Below are 18871 nucleotides of genomic sequence, written 5' to 3'. Positions count from 1 at the left end.
GTGTGTCACTTTAACACAGTCCTTATTAATAGTGCTGGTACCAAAAGGAGGGCCAGGCCTATGGACATAAACCAGAAGTAAAGGTGTCGGAGCATGCTGGCGAATGCTTTAATGGGAGTGTATCGGCGTCATCCTAAATCCATCTAGTACATGTGTAAACTCTATAACGGAAGTCAACATGTTTCACTGCTACGACTACATTTGCCAAGGAGTCATCAGAACATTCAAAACAGTCGCTATGTTACTAACTGCCCCAGGCACCACTCCCCACCACTGGAAATTCTGAAGGGGCAGGCTTGAACATTCCATTACTTTTGTGGTATGCCTGGTCAGCCATACCTACCTTCCCGCGGGGTAGCCCCCTCTCAAAGGAAACTTTGGAAAGCGGTAGCAGAAGAAATAATGTGTTTACATAAGAGCTGCACGTATTGTATACAGTTAAGAAAATCTGGCAAGGCAAAATGACCAGAATACTCAATCCGATGGAAGCAGTCACGTATGCAGTCAGCTATGTAAAGACTTTCACCAGCTGGATTATAGGAATTGCACTGGTAACTGAGCAAAATGCACTAGCGACAAGGCAATTTTGCACTGATATTTGCACTGTCAGATTAGTGCCATATGACACTTGCGCTGACTGACCAGTAATGGAACAAGTTTTGCTGAAAACAAAATTTTGCACCGGTTGGTCAATGTAAATGCCAGTGCAAAACTGCACAGTTACTTGTGCATAAATGCTGATTCAGCACTGCAGTGAATATATTCTTGCCACAAGGAGTGCGGCGATGCTTAAAATTGTTTTGCGCTCATTGATTCATACTGTTATCATTTGACATATCTCATTTATCATTTCACATTGCCTTATTCCTTAGATCACTTTTTATAATTCATTATTGTTCTGTTTAATTTATGTATCGATTTTCTTTTGTTCAGTGCATCCTACTGAACTTGTGTATTTGCAATAATGATTGTGTGATATGAAATCTAAACACAATGATTTTAGACCAATATAAATGGCTTTATACATTCTGAAAAGTAGATCAGATGAAACCGATGTATATGTTTGTGTAATTTAGCTCACAAACTTTAAAGGACTCTTTTAGTCTTTGGTGGTCAAATCTCCTGTCCATTGGTGCAGCTAAGAAAACATCTCCACCACGCAGGCTGAGGTAGTTCCACTGTATTTTGAGTATTTACTGTGGAGGCAAAGCTCTTGTAGGAACCCCAGCAGATACAAGTTTTCCTAGGGGCAAAGAGGAACGGTTGCCCAGAATATAGGGAATGGAAAAGTACCCTCAATTAAAGGCGCCAGATTTGGTACCCACGTTATAAATGTATCTGACGTGCACAGCTGGTCCTGCTGAACTTTCACAGGTGGGACAACGTGTGGGACAACACTGCAAATGGTGGCAGACTTGTTACTCTAAATGGGGCTACTGGTCCGACACCATTTTCAGTAGCTCTACGACTATCCACTGTCTTCCCCCGTGCTGAAGCTAGTGACGCCTTACCAATCACGAGTGAGCTAGTACCTATTTTTTTAATGGTGCATCCAAAGACATAGGTCAGTGGCAGGTATTGCTGACATTTTGTGGCAGGTAGACCATCATCTGAATCAAGACCTATGTTTAATTAAATTTGGACCAGTTGAAAATACCAATCTGAGTTTATATCTTTCACAAATGTAATGATTTTGTTTTACAGATGAAAGAATTGTGTCAATGCTTAAGCATCAACACCTTATGAGGGAATTGGAAGACCTTAATCATCGAGGTAAGGTGAACTAAAAATGAGAACTTATTCCAAAACAAGCGTTATCCGCAAATCTATCAATGATATTTCCACCAACAACCATTATATAAATAAATGAATAGGAGCCAAGATGAAGGCATCAAATGGCTAGACCCATCAAACTTGGGGCATGGGGTTGTCATTGAGGATAGTTAGAAAGATGTCATTGAGGATGAGGAAGACATTTCCTGGGAACGTTCTAACTAGGAGGTCACCTGAGCATGACTAAAAACCAGAAAATACAGCATAACTACGTCCTTACGTTTCAGAAAGAAGTTCTGAAGTTAAGTTTCCCTAGTTGCTCAAGCAACACTTTGACCAATAGCACAAAATGTTGAGACCTACAGTAATATCAACTAAAATTCTAGAAGATGCGAGGACACAAGACTCAGACCTGGGGGCAGATATACTAATATTTTGCACCAGATGTGTATCACAAACGTGACACAAACCAATCCAACTGTTTAGCTTGAATTTACCTTCCTGTGCAAAATAAGTTTTGAGCTGGAAAGTTGTTTCAAAGTAATTCAAATCATTGCAAAATACTGCTTTGCAATACTTTGCAAGAGGGGGCAATCCATGGCCGTTCTCATGCAATGACCCATGGGTTTTTGACACAGAGCCCCTAACAATAGAAGGGAAGGTTTTACTGCCAAAGATAATGCCTCTTTGACATTGGCATTTACTTGGGGAAATGCTTTTATTTGTCCACATTTTCCAAGGTAAGCCTTCTAGTACCAAGCCTATACTAGACATGATGCATACACATTTGCACTACGATGCAGAGGTGTGTATGTGTGACACTAGGTAAAGATAGAGCAGGACAGAGCTATTTCTTGGTAGATATTATTCATTCCTGCTTTCTTCCTCTCACACAATACAGCAACTTTGCTTGGCATCTTTTTAAAAATGCCTCTAAATGCTGTATTCTACTCCCCCAAATTATAAGCCTACATACAAGGTAACAGAGTTTCTGATAAGAAAGCCTCCCACAGTTCCAGAGTCTAGCACATATCTGTCGTGTCCACATCTATTGTGACAAGTGGGCACTACAACTAAATAAATTTGGCAGAAGAAAGTTTTTACAAATAATCAAAGAATGCTTTCCTAATTTTAATTTATGCCAGTTTCCTTTGTCTTCTTCAGCGCAGTCTAAACAACCTTCGATTTACTGGCCTCTCTCTCTTTGTTTTCTTCACATATATTCTTCATAGGCATTTTAATCTCTAAATTTCAGTGATGGCTTAAACAGCTTCCATTGGTTGTTTTGATGGTCACTTACATTTTATTTCGACAGAATAAAGGCCATTCTTTTTTCAAATAGGTTATTTTTCACATACTAACAGCAAGTGTCCAACGTTTCGAACAACCTTTGGGGGATCTTACTTTCTGAAAGTCTACACAGAATCTGTATTCCTCCCTCAGCAGGAGAGCAGCATAGGTGGTGATAGTAATGAGGAGATATGGCTTGTGAGCAAGAGCTGTCAACATTGGAACTGGTAATTCTGGGCCTTGGCTCAACATCCTGCTCTGGGCAAATCACTTAGGGCCATATTTATACTTTTTGACGCAAAACTGCGCTAACGCAGTTTTGCGTCAAAAAAATTAGTGCCGGCTAACGCCATTCTGAAGCACCATGCGGGCGCCGTATTTAATCAATGACGTTAGCCGGCGTTAGCCGCGGCGCTGCCTGGTGTGCGTTGAAAAAAACGACGTACACCAGGCAGCGCCGGCGTAGGGGGATATGGAGCTTGGGCGTGAAAAAATGGGGCAAGTCAGGCTGAGGCAAATTTTTCGCCTCAACCCGATTTGCGCCATTTTTTTTTACTCCCAACCCCCATAGAAATGACTCCTGTCTTAGCAAAGACAGGAGTCATGCCCCCTTGCCCAATGGCCATGCCCAGGGGACTTCTGTCCTCTGGGCATGGTCATTGGGCATAGTGGCATGTAGGGGGGCACAAATCAGGACCCCCTATGCCACCCAAAAAGATTTAAAAAAACACTTACCTGAACTTACCTTAATGTCCCTAGGATGGGTCCCTCCAGCCTTGGGTGTCCTCCTGGGGTGGGCAAGGGTGACAGGGGGTGTCCCTGGGGGCATGGGAGGGCACCTCTGGGCTCCTTCTGAGCCCACAGGTCCCTTAACGCCTGCCTTTTACAGGCGCTAAAAAACGGCGCAAAAGCGGCCGTACGTCATTTTTTTTGACCCACCCACTCCCGGGCGTGAATTTTGCCCGGGAGTGTAAATACGGCGCACATGCCGCAGAGTCAATTTTTTAGACGGGAACGCCTACCTTGCATATAATTAACGCAAAGTAGGTGTCCACGCTAAAAAATGACGCAAACTCCATGCGCTTTGGCGCTAGACGCGTCTAACGCCAAAGTATAAATATGGAGTTAGTTTTGCGTCGGAATTGCGTCAAAAAAAACGACGCAATTCCGGCGCAAACGGAGTATAAATATGCCCCTTAACCTACCTGGCCTACAAATGTGCAATGTACTGTGGTTCTCATGTAAAGTGCGTTGTTGGCATTGGGTCAAAAGTGTGCTATATGGAACTTAAAAAAAATAGTGAGTGCACAATACATTATATTTGAGCAACATGTCCCCCTAGAAGTGATCTGTCGTGGTTGCACCCCTCTTTGAAACATTTGTGCTTTATGATCATCTCAAGAGTCAGTAGGAACTAAGTGGTAAAAATAATGTACAACCTTAAAGTCATGGTTACCTTTCACACTGTTATTTCACTATGACCCAGTAGCCTCTAATATTGCCATATAAACAGCAAATTAATTCATTCATGCATTAATGTAGTCATTCAACCTCTGACCCATGAAAACATTCAAGAACAGCAGTACATTAACATTCTCTCCTATTGACAATATAAACCTTCATTTACAGAAGAATAGAAGGGAGAGAAATTGTGTTTCGTGTGCCATGTGTGGATAGCCACACATTAAAAATGATTTATCCATTTAGTTTAATTGCGCATCAATAAATGAGGTAATGCCGTAGCACTGCAATGGAAAACCGTGCAAAGTTAGTACTGACTAAAATCTGGTGCAAACCTTCCACATTTAAATGTGAAAAATCAATCAATCAGTGTTTGTAAAGTGCAGCTACTCACCCGCAAGGGTCTCAAAGCGCTGGGGGGAAGGGTGGATATGTAGCGTCCACCGGTGAGGTGGGTCTTAAAAAAGCCAAGTCTTCAGTTCCTTTGTGAAGTTGAGGGGGGTGGTTTGTCTGATGTGGAGTGGAAGGGTGTTCCAGGTGGAGGCTGCGAGGTAGGAAAAGGAGCGTCCCCCTGTTCTGGTTTTCCTGATGCGGGGTACTTCGGCGAGAGAGGGCTGGGCGGAGTGTAGGGCCCTGTGAGGTGCGTGGAAGTTGAGTTGCTTGTTCAGGTAGGCTGGTCCGGTGTTGTGGAGGGCTTTGTGTGCATGGGTGACGATCTTGAAGGTGATTCTTTTCTCTACGGGAAGCCAGTGGAGTGTGCAAAGGTGTTGCGAGATGTGGCAGTGTTGAGGCAGGTTGAGGACCAGTCTGGCGGCGGCGTTCTGGATGTTCTGTAGTTTGTGTTGAGGTTCTTGTTGATTCAAGCATAGAGTGCTTTGCTGTAGTCCAGTCTGCTGGTGATGAGGGCGGTCTTTCTGTGTTCGAGGGGGATCCATTTGAAAGTCTTGCGTAGGAGGCGTAGGGTGCGAAAGCAGGTGGAGGTTACTGAGTTGATTTGGTGGTTCATGATGAGTTTGGAGTCCTGGATGATTCTGAGGTTACGGGCTTGATTTGTGGGGATGGGCAGGTTTCCGAGGGTGGCTGGCCACCAGGAGTCGTTCCACGCGTTGGGTTGAGGGCCCATAATGAGTACTTCTGTCTTGTTCACGTTGAGTTCAAGGCAGCTGTTTCTCATCCAGTTGGTGATTGCCTCCATGCCTTTGCGGAAGTTGTGTCTGGCTGTGTTGGGTTTGTTAGATACAGAGAGGATGGGTGTGGTGTCGCTGGTGTAGGAGATGATGTTTATTCCGTAGCTTCTGATGATGGTGGCCATCTGGGCCATGTAGACGTTGAACAGTGTGGAGCTGAGGGAGGATCCCTGGGGAACTCCACAGGTGGTAGGTGTGTTGCTCGCGAGGAAGGGGGCGAGTCTTACTCGTTGAGTTCTGCCGGAGAGGAAGGATAGGATCAAGTCAAGAGCCTTGTCTCCGATGCCGGCTTCCTGAAGTCTGCGTATCAGGGTGTGGTGGGAGACTGTGTCGATGGCCGCCATGAGGTCTAGCAGGATGAGTGCTGCTGTCTCTCCCTTGTCCAGCAGGGAGTGGATGTCGTCTGTTGCCGCCAGAAGGGCCGTTTCAGTGCTGTGATTTTTCCTGAGTCCAGATTGGGAGATGTCGAGGATATTTTGGTCTTCGATAAACGTGGCGAGTTGGCGGTTGATGGCTTTTTCGATGACTTTCGCAGGAAATGGGAGTAGGGAGATGGGCCTGAAGTTTTTGAGGTCTGTGGGGTCTGCCGAAAGGTTCTTGAAGAGGGGGTTGATCTTGGCGTGTTTCCAGTCGAAGGGAAAAGAGGCGGCAGCTAGGGAGCTGTTGATGGTGAGGTGGAGCTTGGGGGCGATGGTGTCTGCGGCTCTGTTGAAGATGTGGTGGGGGCATGGGTCCGTGGGGGCCCCGGAGTGTATGGACTTCATTGTTTTCAGTGTGTCTTCGGTGGTGAGAGGGGTCCAGTTGGTAATTGTTGATTTGTTGGTGTCGGGTTTTGGTGGAAGGGGTTCTGCGCTTAGGCTGTCCTCGTTGAAGCTGTCTTGATTTTGTGGTGGAAGTAGGTGTTGTCTGTCGCAGAGGTCTTGAGAGGGTGGGATGTCTGCTGTTTTGCTGTTGGGTTGGGTGAACTCCTTGATGATGCTGAAGATTTCCTTGCTGTTGTGTGTGTGTGAAGAGATTCTCTCTTGTAAAGCTTTCTTTCTGGTGCTCCTGATGAGTTGGTGGTGTGCGGTGGTGGCAGATCTGAAGTTGCTTTGGGCTTCTGTGGATTTGGTGTTTCTCCGGATTTTCTGGAGGCAACGACAGGTGTGTCTGGATTCTCAGAGTCCTGGTTGAACCAGCTGGCTTTCTTGGTGTGGGTGCTGTCGTTCCTTTTGAGGGGGGCTATGGTGTTGGCGCAGTTTGTGATCCATTTGTGAACGGTGCGTGCTGCGGTGTTTGGGTGCGATGGTGGGGACGGAGTTGGCTAGGGCAACGGTGAGCTGGCCTTCAGTGATTTTTGTCCAGCTTCTATGTGGTGGTTGGTGCTGGGGTCTGATGATCGGTGTGGTGATGGTGAAATGGATGCATCGATGGTCTGTCCATGGGAGTTTGGAGATATGACTGAAAGTGATGCAGGTTCCTGTTGTGGAGAAAGGGTCAAGGGTGTGTCCTGCTGGGTGTGTTAGTTCCGTTATGATCTGTTGAAGCCCTTTTTTTATGGAGGTTGTCCAGGATGGATGCGGTGTTTGGGTCTTGAAGGTTGTCGAGGTGGAAGTTGAGGTCTCCCAGCAGGGTGTAGTTGGTGGCTGCGATGGCTTGTGCGGTGATGCAGTCCGTGAAGGGTGCGTGGGGTCCCGGTGGGCAGTAGATGAGGGTACCCCTGAGGGTGGATGTTGGGCTGGTCTGTAGTTTGAAGTGTAGGTGTTCCATCAAGCTTGTGGAGTTTTCGGAGTCTTCGGAGTGTGTGCTCAGAAGGAGGTTGGATCTGTGGACGATGGTGATTCCCCCCACCAAACCCTCCCACTCCCCCGGTCAGTCTTTCTGGGTGTTCTTGTATCCTTGGGAAATGGCGATGGCAATGTCCGGGCTTGAGGTGGTGTTGGTCCAGGTCTCGGTCAGGAACGCGATATTCGGGGTGGTGCTGTCAAGGAGCTTCCATATTTTAGTAGTGTGTTTATGGAGGGAGTGGATGTTGAGGAGAATGCACTTCAGAGTTTTTGGCGTCAATGTGTTGTTGCGGATGGGTTGTGCTGGGTCCAGGGTCCATAGCGGAGGTATGGGTTTGGCAGCAGCGGAGGCAGCTGAAGGGTCCGTGGGTGTCAGCTGGTGATGTCTGCTTACAGTTGTTGTTGCGTCCTGGATTGAGTGCGATGAGTGCTGCTGGTGTGTAGAGGTGGCGGGTGGCAGGTCCAGGGGTCCTGGCGCTGGACGCGGTCAGGTCGCGGATAGGCACAGACAGGCTTGCCTTAGGGGCGCCAGCGACGCGGTAGCGCAGTGGCTGCCATTAAGTAGGGAGGGGGAGGAGAGGACAGCAGGGAGGCAGGAGCGGGAAACGGCGCAAAAAGGGGGGCATGGCCACAGGGGCAGCAGCGGTGGGGAGAATAAAGAGAGGAAGAGAAGCTAGAATAAGAGGAATGATAGGAAAATGAGAAAAACGAGGAAGAACATGGAGGAAAGCGCAGAAAGGCACCAAAAACAGCACACTAAAAGAAAAAACGGGGGAGAGGACGGAAAAAAGAGAAAAGAGGCAGAGGGCAACGTAGCAGAGCTCTCCCACTAGACACCAGGGATGAGGCGCAAGCAGGAGCCTGCGGGTGGAGGAGGGCCTCGAACTTCACTTGCTGGTGGAGCTATGCGGTGGCAGTGAAGTTCCCTGACCAGGTCAGTGCAGACCATGCAGAAACAGTGTTTCTGAATGGTATTCACCTTTTTGGTCCACGTACATGGTGATGTGGTAACAATGACTTTGTATAATGCAGTTACAGAAATGAGCTACCATCGTGGTGATACTAACTATCTATAAGTGAGCCCTAAAGTGAAAGAATTGCTAGTAGAAGAAGTTATAGGCAAACACTAAAAGAGAAGTTTCTGCCACTGATAATTTTAACTTTTGTCCTGCAGAGAATTCTAAACACAGATTTGGCCAGGAAGCAGGCCATGGCGGATGGGAGGAGCAGGGAGAGGACAGTGAGGAAGATGAACTGAAGAAGCGGAACCAGGAGGCAGGAGCAGCCCACCATAGAGACCCTGAGAAGAGGGGCACTGACAGTAGTGAGAAAGATGTAAAGACCAGAGACAGCAAGAGTAAACGTGACCACGAAGATGTCAGGGAGTTTGAGAAGACCGAGAAGATAGAAGAGAAAGTAAAAGAGGAAAAAGTATCTCATGCAGAGGATGACACCAAAGTTCGAATGGAGGAGGCCAAAGAACTGTTGGAGGATGAAGACGAAGAGGATGAGGACAAGAAGAAGCGAAATGCCCCTGGGAAAAGGTCAAGGGAATATTTTGAAGATGACAAAAGGAGAGAGCATGAGAAGGATAGTCATGGAGCAGTCCTGAATGAAATCCTAGAGAGGCTTAGCAAGGATGCCCATCATGCTAACAAGAAGATGGCCGATGTTAAGAAACACTTTAGTGATGAAGACAGCTCAGAGGAAGACAATTTCCACCATGGTGGTTTCCATGAGGGGCATCATGGAGGTCACCACAGAGAACATGAGAACTGGGAAGAGGAGGAAGAAGAGGAAAAGAAATCTGGACCCCAACAGAGGAGTGTCAGCAAGAGGATGGATGAAAAAGCCAGTGATGAAGAGACAGCCCAGTTTGAAGCAGAAGAAAAAGGAGTAAAGATCTCCAACATGAAGAGTCACTTGCATGGCAGCCACGGAGCAGGACATTTGAGAGAGAAGCCATGGGAAGATAAGAGGCACTTTCACAATCACGAGGGCGACAGTGAGGAGGAGTTGAGGAAAAGGCACCACGAGGAGGAGCCATACCTTAAGAAACATCTTGAAGATGAGGAGGAACGAGAGGAGGAACAAGAAGAGATGGAAGAGAAGGAAGCAGCAAAAAAAGAGGTCAGTAAAAGCCTCTTCTTAAACACAAGTTCAGTCAAGAGTGAGAATGGAGATAAAAGTAATTTCAGTTTATGAGTGAAGGTGAAAATATTGCTGACTGTCATGAAGTCTCCATACTGCTCAGGCAATGATAACTGAAGCCCTTCTGATTTAATATGAGACATTTTCATATTGTGCATCACTCTCTGGAGGGTCTGCCACTTTAAGATATACCTCCTAACAGCCTCTATATAGTTATATATTTACAGCAGAGGTTCAGTGACATCCCTTAGGCAAAGCAAGTTGACAGGACAAAGGCAGAAAACATGCCACAATGCATAGCATAGGGTTTTCATGTGTAATTCTTTCTTGTACATTTACCCTTTTATCATTAAAAGAAGATTGTTGATCTTGAATTACAGCATTCATAACCCTGTGTGTGCAAGGTAATACCCGAAATAGGGTAATAATGAATAGATGGTAAGACTATAATTCAGGATAAAACTGAAATCTACGGGTCCGTGTTAACTGTGAAGGACACACTTATGAGTACTTGGTTTCCCTTGGAAGCCTGATACAAACTTATCAAGTAAATTATGGTGAGTCTGCTCCTTATCCTAGGGCCAGATGTATGAAAGCTTTTTGCATTCGCAAACAGTGCGAATGCCCGTTTGCGAATGCAAAAAGCCATTTCAGAATGTATTAAAGGCATTCTGAAAGCAATTTTAAGGAATCGCTAAAATAGCTATTCCTTAAAATTGCGACCCTGTTTAGAGAGTCGCAAATTGCGACTCTCTAAATAAGAAATCGCAAATAAGGATTCCTTATTTGCGATTTCTAAGCACATGTAAGAAGCAATTCCTTAATGCGAATTGGGCATTAAGGAATCACTATTTACCACCAAGTTGAACTTGGTGGTAACCATGAGCAAATTTTAAAAATGCATTTAAAATGCATTTTTTAAATGTACATGTAAAGCACACATGCCCTTTTTGCATGTGTGCTCCTTACATGTCCTAAAAAACTTTTTGGGGTGCAGCAGAGGGGGCCTTAGGCCCCCAGCACCCTGGGGTTTTGCATTTCCAAAATTGTGATTTCCAGTTAAGAAATCGCAATTTTGGAAATGCAAAAAATTCGCAAATATGGGCCTACAGCCCTATAGGTGCGAATGGGGCCGGTATCGCAATTTGCGATTCGGTAATAGCATTTGCGATTTTTAAGAAATCGCTATTACCGAATTGCAAATGTGATACATTGCATTTTGCGAATCAGAAATAGCGATTTCTGAAAAATCGCTATTTCCCACTCGCAAAAGGCCTTCTTGGTACATCTGGCCCTTAGTTTCTTACCTACCTTTGGTGCAAAAGTTAGTGGCTAGAGTTCGGAGGGTTCCAAGGGGCCTCAGCGCTCAGTTACTGGCAGAGCATTTACCACTTAAAACTATTTTGCAAAGCCAAGTTCAACAAGGAGGACTACTGGTGGAAATGGACTAGCACCAGCAGTAGGTTTCCAGTGTACCAAGGGGCTGAGCATGAATTTCATAAACTTTATCAGAGTCAAAACGTTTAGGTAGTGGCTGTGCCCATGGGACCTGGGACACTCAGATGCTCTTGTTTTCTCTTGTGAACGGAGAACTAGAATTTAGAATCAGGTTTGAATCAAGCCTTGAAAATGTGACATCTCGGGAATTTAGTTTGCAGAGAGCTGGTGAAAATGGTTACAGAATCAGGTCGAGCTCTGTGGCGAATTAGAACTTGGTCACCTGGTAACTCTATTCCAGAATATCAAAAAGATGGGCATTATGTTTGATCATGATCTTTCATACACCAGTTTATACAATGTAGTCAGCAGCCTTTCTGATGCTTAGGCTGCTGCACAAGATTCTCCCTTTTATGCTGCATTCCACTCATTCCTTGGTGCTGGCCGCATACGTCCTACTGTAATGCCATCTGCATAAGAATTCCCACAGCATTAATCAACAAACTGACTTCAGAGGGTACAAAATATAGCCACAGACTAGTGCTTGGCCTGGGTAGGCATGACTACATGTCTCCTACTTCCAATTACTTTGCAGGTGATCTGTCGAGCAGAGCTTACAGCCCAGAGTTCTCTTGTCTATTGCTTCTCTCCATGTGGATCCTGCCTTCCTTTTGAATCTACTAGTTCCAGATACTTCTCCATGAGCCCTGTGATCAGGCTCCCTTCCTTTGCTTTGGTTATGTTGTGGTGGCCGAGCTTTCTCAGTGCTGGAACCTCTGCACTTGAAAGCACTGGAATGCCTATAACCTAAGAATTGTGGTGCACCACTAATTTAGCATGTTTTGCAAGTGCCTGAAGATCTCGTCTTCTGCTAACCACATTTTCTACTTGTTTACTTCGTTTAGAAGGCCATGCTGCTTGATACACTTGAGTGAACGCAAAGTAGTGAAATGGCTGCAAGTGGCTTTTGAAGATGGATCATAGTATTTGAAACTGCGCTTGGCCGATGATGGCTGCACCTGGCTTGTGAATGCTGTGCGCCTTCCCGTGTTGACCTGCAAAATATAAAGCCCGAATCCTTGCTAATGCACAGTTGATAAATAAAATAGATTTCATATGTATAAAAACATTTTTTTTAAAGGTATTCGTTTTACACGGGTAATTTGTTTTTGTTTTACATTGATGATGATAACTTCCTTAGCTTTTGACTGAGTCAGTGGTCATACATTGTCACTCCTGCATAGTCACCACAGTTATGTGATGCTCCTTCAAGTGATGTCATGGGGAGGGAGGAGCTGATTCATGTGCTGTCCGCTGGTTGGACGGAAGGTGCCTCCCTACTTTTGACACCTCTTGCTTCTTCTCTTACAGGGTCGGGAACTAGAAAACCTTGAAGACATCGAATATGAGCTGAAAAAGGCAGCAGAGAAACTGCGAGAGCTGCACAGGGGTTGACCCCTGGCAGAGCAAAGCCCCCAGGCTCACACCCCGAGTGCTAGAAACCTCCGACTGATACACTTGTCACCTCATTTTTCTCCTTTTAAGAGCTTTTTGCACTTTCCTTTTCCCTACTGGCAGTGCACTGGTTTTACTGTTTCCATAGACGCATCACCTAGGCCTTAGGTCACGGGCACCGTCTGTGTGTATAAACCCTTTGCAGCTTGCAGAATCGGGGTCACGTGGGACTGTGACATAATACCCATTCCAGTGCTTCTCGCGGGGGCAGCCTGCCATAGCACCCCCAGGAGGCTTTCCATTTGGGGAAAATTGTTTAGCACTGAAAACTATAAACTCTTTATTCACCCTACACCTTCTCCAAAGGCCGCTTCCCAATACCTGGATGGCTTTTGGGTATGGTGTCCGGGTGAGCCTGTTGTCTATTCGATTTCAGAGACACATTAATTTGATTTTTGAAAATGGGGAAAATATACCATGCTTTTTTTGTATCGTTCGTTCAGTTGTCAAAAGTGCATCTGTTGTTTGGTTTGGTTGAAAGATATGGCAGCTTCCCTCCCGGGGTCGAAAGATATTGGCAGCATTCCGTCCTTTTGCTCCCAGGGTTGAGAGATATGTTAGTATCCCTTGCGGAAGTCCCCCAGGGGTACATCGCCGTCACTGGTTTAGAAAGTGTAGCGACAGAGGTGGAGTGTGATGGGCCCTCCGCACCCCAAGTAATGGCTGCCTTTAGCTACCAAACTCAAGGCAGGGGAGGGACACATTTTCCCAGCGTACTCTAGGCCACGCAGGAGACTTCCTACTTCACTGATTCTCTTTCAGCAGGGACAGTGTTCATTTTCAGAGCTTGGGCGTCCATTTTCTAGTGCATTTGTAAGGGTTTGTATCACTTTAAATATATTTAATTAATATATTTCAACTGCACGTCTCCATTCGCCCCTCTTTCTGCCCCTGAATATCGAGAGGCCGACTGCTGGGGGCGGTAGAGGGGCAGGGGAATGAAGGCCCAGAGCTTCTTAAATTCAATAAAGAAAAAAAGTGAGATTCATTCAGAAATTAAAACCATTACCAGCGTCACTCACTTGTGTGTTAGGATGGATATATCGAGAACTACAATAAAATTCTTTGTGTACCATTGAATATGCTCCTCAAACGACTTGAGGCTTTCCTTCTACTCCTCGCCTGCTCAGTACAGCGAGTCGTCCTCGGAGAGCAGTATTGGAAGGGGGCGGGTCCTGGCGCCAGCCAACATGGGCCGCGTGCCTTTTGACTGTTATTATAATTTCTCTTTTTTTCTCTGACGGGAACTTGGATTGCTGAGACCTCTTTCTGTCGTGGGGATGGGTTAGCAGTAAACTTAAGGGGGAATAAGAGGAACTTCCCCCGATGATTGAGCTCCGCACGTCTCTCTACTTTCATGTCTAAATTTACCTCAGGCTCTGGCAGACATGGAAGGCCGGTTGCCCCGGTAACGAAACAAGGAATCACACGGAGTCTCAAGGGTCTCCAGCACAGAGAGAATGAAGAACATTGAAGTGCACCAAATAACTAGAAAAGGCAAAGTTTCATCACAAGAATGTAGCCTATGAATAGGATTGGGTGGGTCAGCCGAAAACGATTCGAGGAGGGGGGACGTAAAGAACACCCCTCTCCCACACCTCCCCCAAAGCTATGATGCCAATCAGAACTTAACATTGAAGTCTAGGCTCTGTAGTGCACCAGCGTGCTACTCGCCGAAAAGCGCTTCGATGCCTCCTCAGGGGTAGTAAGCGCTATATAAATACTATTACAATTACAATGCCTCAGGGTTGGGGGGGGGGGTGGTCTAATGCCCTTCCAAAATGCCCAGCCAGCACCCCTGTTGATTCGTGCAGAAGAAGGAGCAAGGGTATTTTCTATCAATAAAAGCAATAACAGCAAACTGCGCAGGGAACACGAGCTACAGTGCGTGCAGCAGTCTCTGCAAGGCCATAATAGGGTCAGGCATAACATTCTCTCTGATGGGACACTGCTTTAGTGGGTGTGGACGACCGATGTACATGCCAATATACCGCATTAAAGCGGACGTCTTACGAATTGTGAAGACAAAAAGGGATTTTTTTTTAATGCAGTCACCGGTCTAAAATCGCCTCTGCTTCAATAGAAGTCAGTGGGGAAATCCATTTCCAAGATTTTTTTCCTAGTCTCAGATTTCCTTCTCTAAAATGTTGGCGTTTATGAGACGAAGTCACTGTAGATTTTTAAAATCTACACAGTCGCGCTCAGGGATACGGATTTTTGTAACTGTGGAACAAGGTGTGAGGGAAGATGCAGGACCCTCACAGTCCACTTTGGGTTTGACAAAAGACCTGGTGGACTTATAATTCTTTAACTACTTATCGGATGAGTCTATGGGTGCCCTGGAGCCTTGCCAGTCGTATAGGCACGTATGCCAGGTTGGCATGGTTGAGAAATATAACCTTTGGAATCATCACTGGAAGGAACCCTCTACTGGTGGACCTCTCACAGTCATCGAGAGAATACAGATGTATATCTCTACAGGGAAATCATACCTTTAACCCTTTTCCAAGGGAGTGTAAGGATTTAAAGCCATAGCTGGAAAGAGCATGATACTGCTTTGAATGGGTATGGCTTTGATGTTCATCATAGGGCCCCATAACCATATATGGAACGAAGAGCTCTGCCAGTGATCACTGAAGTAGTTTTGCAGGTACAAGAGAAGTGGGTCTCTTTAAGTTAATACTTATGGGTCTTGTAGGTACAAGAGACATAGACCATACCTACAGTCACTACACACATGTTTGTTAGCCACAGGAAAGGCTCCTACAATGAATACTTCCAGGTCTTGTAGGTGCAGGAGAGGGAGAGCTCTTAGAATCACAGCTGATGTTTTTTTAGGACATGTGAGGTAGGGCTCCTACGATCAGTACTTCCAGATCTTGTAGATACGAGAGAGGGGAGGGCTCTTACTGTCGCCAACAGACATGTTTTGTAGGCACAGAAGAGGTAGAGGTCTTATAGTCCATATTGATGGGTCTTGTTGGTAGAGGAGAGGTAGAGCTCACACAGCCATCACTCAAGTGGTCTTCTAGGCGCAGGAGACATAGAGCTCTTCCAGGCAATACAGATGGTTCTTCTTGATATCGGATAGATGGCGTTCTTAGTCGTTAATGACAGGTTTTGTGGGTGTGGTTGAGGTCTTCAAGTCATCTTAGGCACAGGAGAGGTAAGAGCTCTCACAGTCATCTTGAAGTCACAACAGAGGTAGAACTCATACAGTCTTCTTGTAGACACAAAAGAGGTAGAGGTCTTAACGTTGTCTTGTAGGCACAGGGAGGTAGAGGTCTTAGAGTCACCTTGTAGGCGTAGGAGAGGTAGAGCTCATAGAGCTGTCTCATCGGCAGAGGAGAGACAGAGCTCACCCAATCACTACTCACAAGAGTTATATAGGTCCTGGAGAGATAGTAGACTTATATTTTCCACTGACATGGTTCTGTCACTGCACCCCAGAAGTAGTAGGTTTCTATTCACCATTGAAGCTCTGCTATGAATACATTGTAGATTTGAAGCTGTTACATTCACCATCATCAGGATAATTATGCTGTACAGGAAAGGTACAGCTCTTACCTTTACTATTGATCGGGTCCCATGTACATATTGTGAGAGAAATTAAGTGCTTACATTTACCATTGATGGGATCTTGACGACACACTGGAATGAGAAACCTCTTGCAATCACTACTTGAAAGTCCCGGGAGAGCTAGGTGTTTTAGGTTCATCATTTCAAAGTGTGTCCAGCTGTGTAGTTAGACACATCTCAGGTACTTATCACTGGCAACTCTGTACATTTCTAGAGACAATATGCTGGTGCAGAACCACCTAGATAGGTCTTGGAAATATACATCAATGTTGACCTTGCAGAATAGTTGCTTTGAATAGGGAAACTCCAGTTTAATTACAGGATAATTTCCAATGTTCTGGTTGAATGGTATTGGACAATATTTCTCCTACAGTCACTACTGATGCTGTTAGTGTGGAGAACCCTTCTAACAGTTTTATTTTGGGCTTGTTTGGATCGTTTTTATACCTACTTTGTTTGATATTGCTTTGAGATGATGTTAAGGAGAATACGTGGTCCCCTGTTCACCGATGGAATCTTGTACTAGCTTGTGTGGGAAAAGAAAGCTCTTAAAACCCTATCTCGTGTTAATCATTCGTTTCCACATGATTAAGTGTATTTACAGTGCCTTTTAGGAAAGATTCATATTGTTTTACTCGTATCTTGTGATTTTAATTTGTGTTTCTTTAAGTATGGACAAAAGATAGAACTTGCTCTTGTTCTTGCATCCCTATAGGGTTGACAGTATAACTGACTTGTTAATTGGCAGCTCCTAGTTACTTTTGAAGTTGTGTGCCAGAGGTAGTGTTCTAATCCATTCAAGCGAGGTTGCTGTAGAGGTGATGTATCAGCAATGTTCTTAAGAGTCCCATTCAGGAATGCTGCTATAATTGTGAATTGAATGGCTCTATAAAAAGTTGCAATAATTAATGTTTTTACATTTGCCAGTGGGGTGAATGTGTAAAGGCATCAATGTCAATTCGAACTAGGGTTTCTGTAGTGTGCTTTTCTGTTCATCATCAGGGTTTAATAGATGGTGCTTCTACAGTTCACCAATTTCATTCTGCATAAGTTGTTAGTAGGTGCTACACTCAAAGTTCCAGTTGGACCTAGGTATACTCTGTTATCCTGCTGTACATTTTGTCTCTCTGTCAAGATATCTGTGGAAGATAGCATGCTTAGTTGTCAAGGCATCTGTGTAAAATCAATAGGCTGCCCTTACAATTAATGCTGGGTTCATTTTTACAGTAGCAGTCTTCTTGCATTATTTTTTACTGTGGCTGACAGTGTAAGGTAGACGCTTACAGCCCTTTCAAATGGCTTTCTATAGATTTGCTTTGGCTAGTGGTCTTAAAATCAACTTTGGGATAGTTGAATTGGTAAATGTAGTGTCTTTACAACCTGTGCTATATGACTCTACAGGGACACAGAGAAGAGCATTTTTTCAAAGTGGTGCACACGGGGTGACTATTGCATGTTGTTTGATGACCATGTCTTCAAACAAATGAGTCTGGAGGTAGAAAGATACATTATTTGTGGTATGTTATGTTTTAGAAAATCATCATCATCCTGGCTCTCATCAGGCTTTCTCCTACCTCCACTGTAATTGAGGGTCAGGCTAAGTCCAGGACAAAGATCCCACTATTTCATCCATCATTACATTCTGCCATTCACACTCTACATTCGACATCATGTATACAGAGCTCATGCATATACAGACACTCCCTATCACTAGACAAAGCAATACTTTAATGTTCCCTGCTGGGATTGTCCTATTATTGTCAATGGAAAATATACCCTTAAATTCCCTGTTGGTTTCGTTTCTCAGTGTTGGTAGAAGGTATTGGCCTTACCATCAATTTTGGGAGGTGTCATTAGTTCAAGTGAAATATAGGGTTCTTAAAGCCATTGCTTCGGTGATTTCTTTAGTTTGGGGGGAAGCATAGACGCTTTAAGGCACGGGCAAACTTGGCAATTGCCCAGGGCCCCTTCCTTCCAAGAACCCCTCTGAGAAAGTGAACTTTATTACTATCTCACAACCGTCTATTTCTCCATTAATGTATTTTTTAATATTGTTTGGCACCATAGGGCTTGAATTAGCAGGAAATGTGTAATATGATGCAAAGCTGTTCAGGACAGGACAGTGTTAGCCGGGGCCCCCCAAATCCTAAAGATGGCACATGGAGGAAACAGCAGTCATACGGTTCCTCAAAATTCCGTTTATCAATGTTAGTGCCCTTATTGTCTCTGCTGAGTTTGTTCAGTTGGTATTGGTGTGAGGTAACCCCTATAGGGTTGGAACTGTCAGTCCTGGTGTGGTACACTTTTCTCAGGCTCTCTCCTGGCTAGGTGTTTTCAGCCCTGATGAGAGGTAGCACTTTTACAATCCCTATCAGATTAGTTTTACAAGTGTTTTTGGGAGGCGGTGCCCCTACATTCCTGTTGGGTTGCTTGTGCAAGTGTCTGTGGGAGGTGTTGCCCTTGAAAACCCTATTGGGATGGATCACTATATATTGATGGGAGGTAGTGTAGTTACAGTCCCCATCGGTGGGTCCTAAGATGTTGGTAGAAGGTAACACTCTACAGTCCCAGATAGTGTGGCTTCTTGTGGACTCTCTTTTGTCATTGTGTACCTTGCTGTGTGAACAATAAAGCACAGTAAAAAACATACAGTGTGTGACTATTTTATTGGAGAATGTAACAGGAAGGCATTTAGCCATTTGTTGCTTTGAA

At 45.0% G+C, this 18871-nt stretch overlaps 1 protein-coding gene across 1 annotated transcript in view; it reads left to right on the top strand.

The window, feature by feature from the left end:
• Nucleotides 1–18806, top strand: part of CCER2 (coiled-coil glutamate rich protein 2) — a 41173-nt gene extending 22367 nt beyond the window's left edge. Inside the window, exons 4-6 of the mRNA XM_069206904.1 lie at nt 1705–1773; nt 8652–9607; nt 12437–18806. Coding sequence (XP_069063005.1) covers nt 1705–1773; nt 8652–9607; nt 12437–12520 — 1109 coding nt within the window. The 3' untranslated portion in view covers nt 12521–18806. The remainder of the gene's footprint in view (nt 1–1704; nt 1774–8651; nt 9608–12436) is intronic.
• The last annotated feature ends 65 nt before the right edge of the window (nt 18807–18871 follow it).

Source organism: Pleurodeles waltl, chromosome 9 (genome assembly GCF_031143425.1).
Source record: "Pleurodeles waltl isolate 20211129_DDA chromosome 9, aPleWal1.hap1.20221129, whole genome shotgun sequence".
Lineage (NCBI taxonomy): Eukaryota > Metazoa > Chordata > Amphibia > Caudata > Salamandridae > Pleurodeles > Pleurodeles waltl.
The sequence above is the reverse complement of the archived record's forward strand: the minus strand, read 5'-3'. Positions and strand labels throughout refer to the sequence as shown.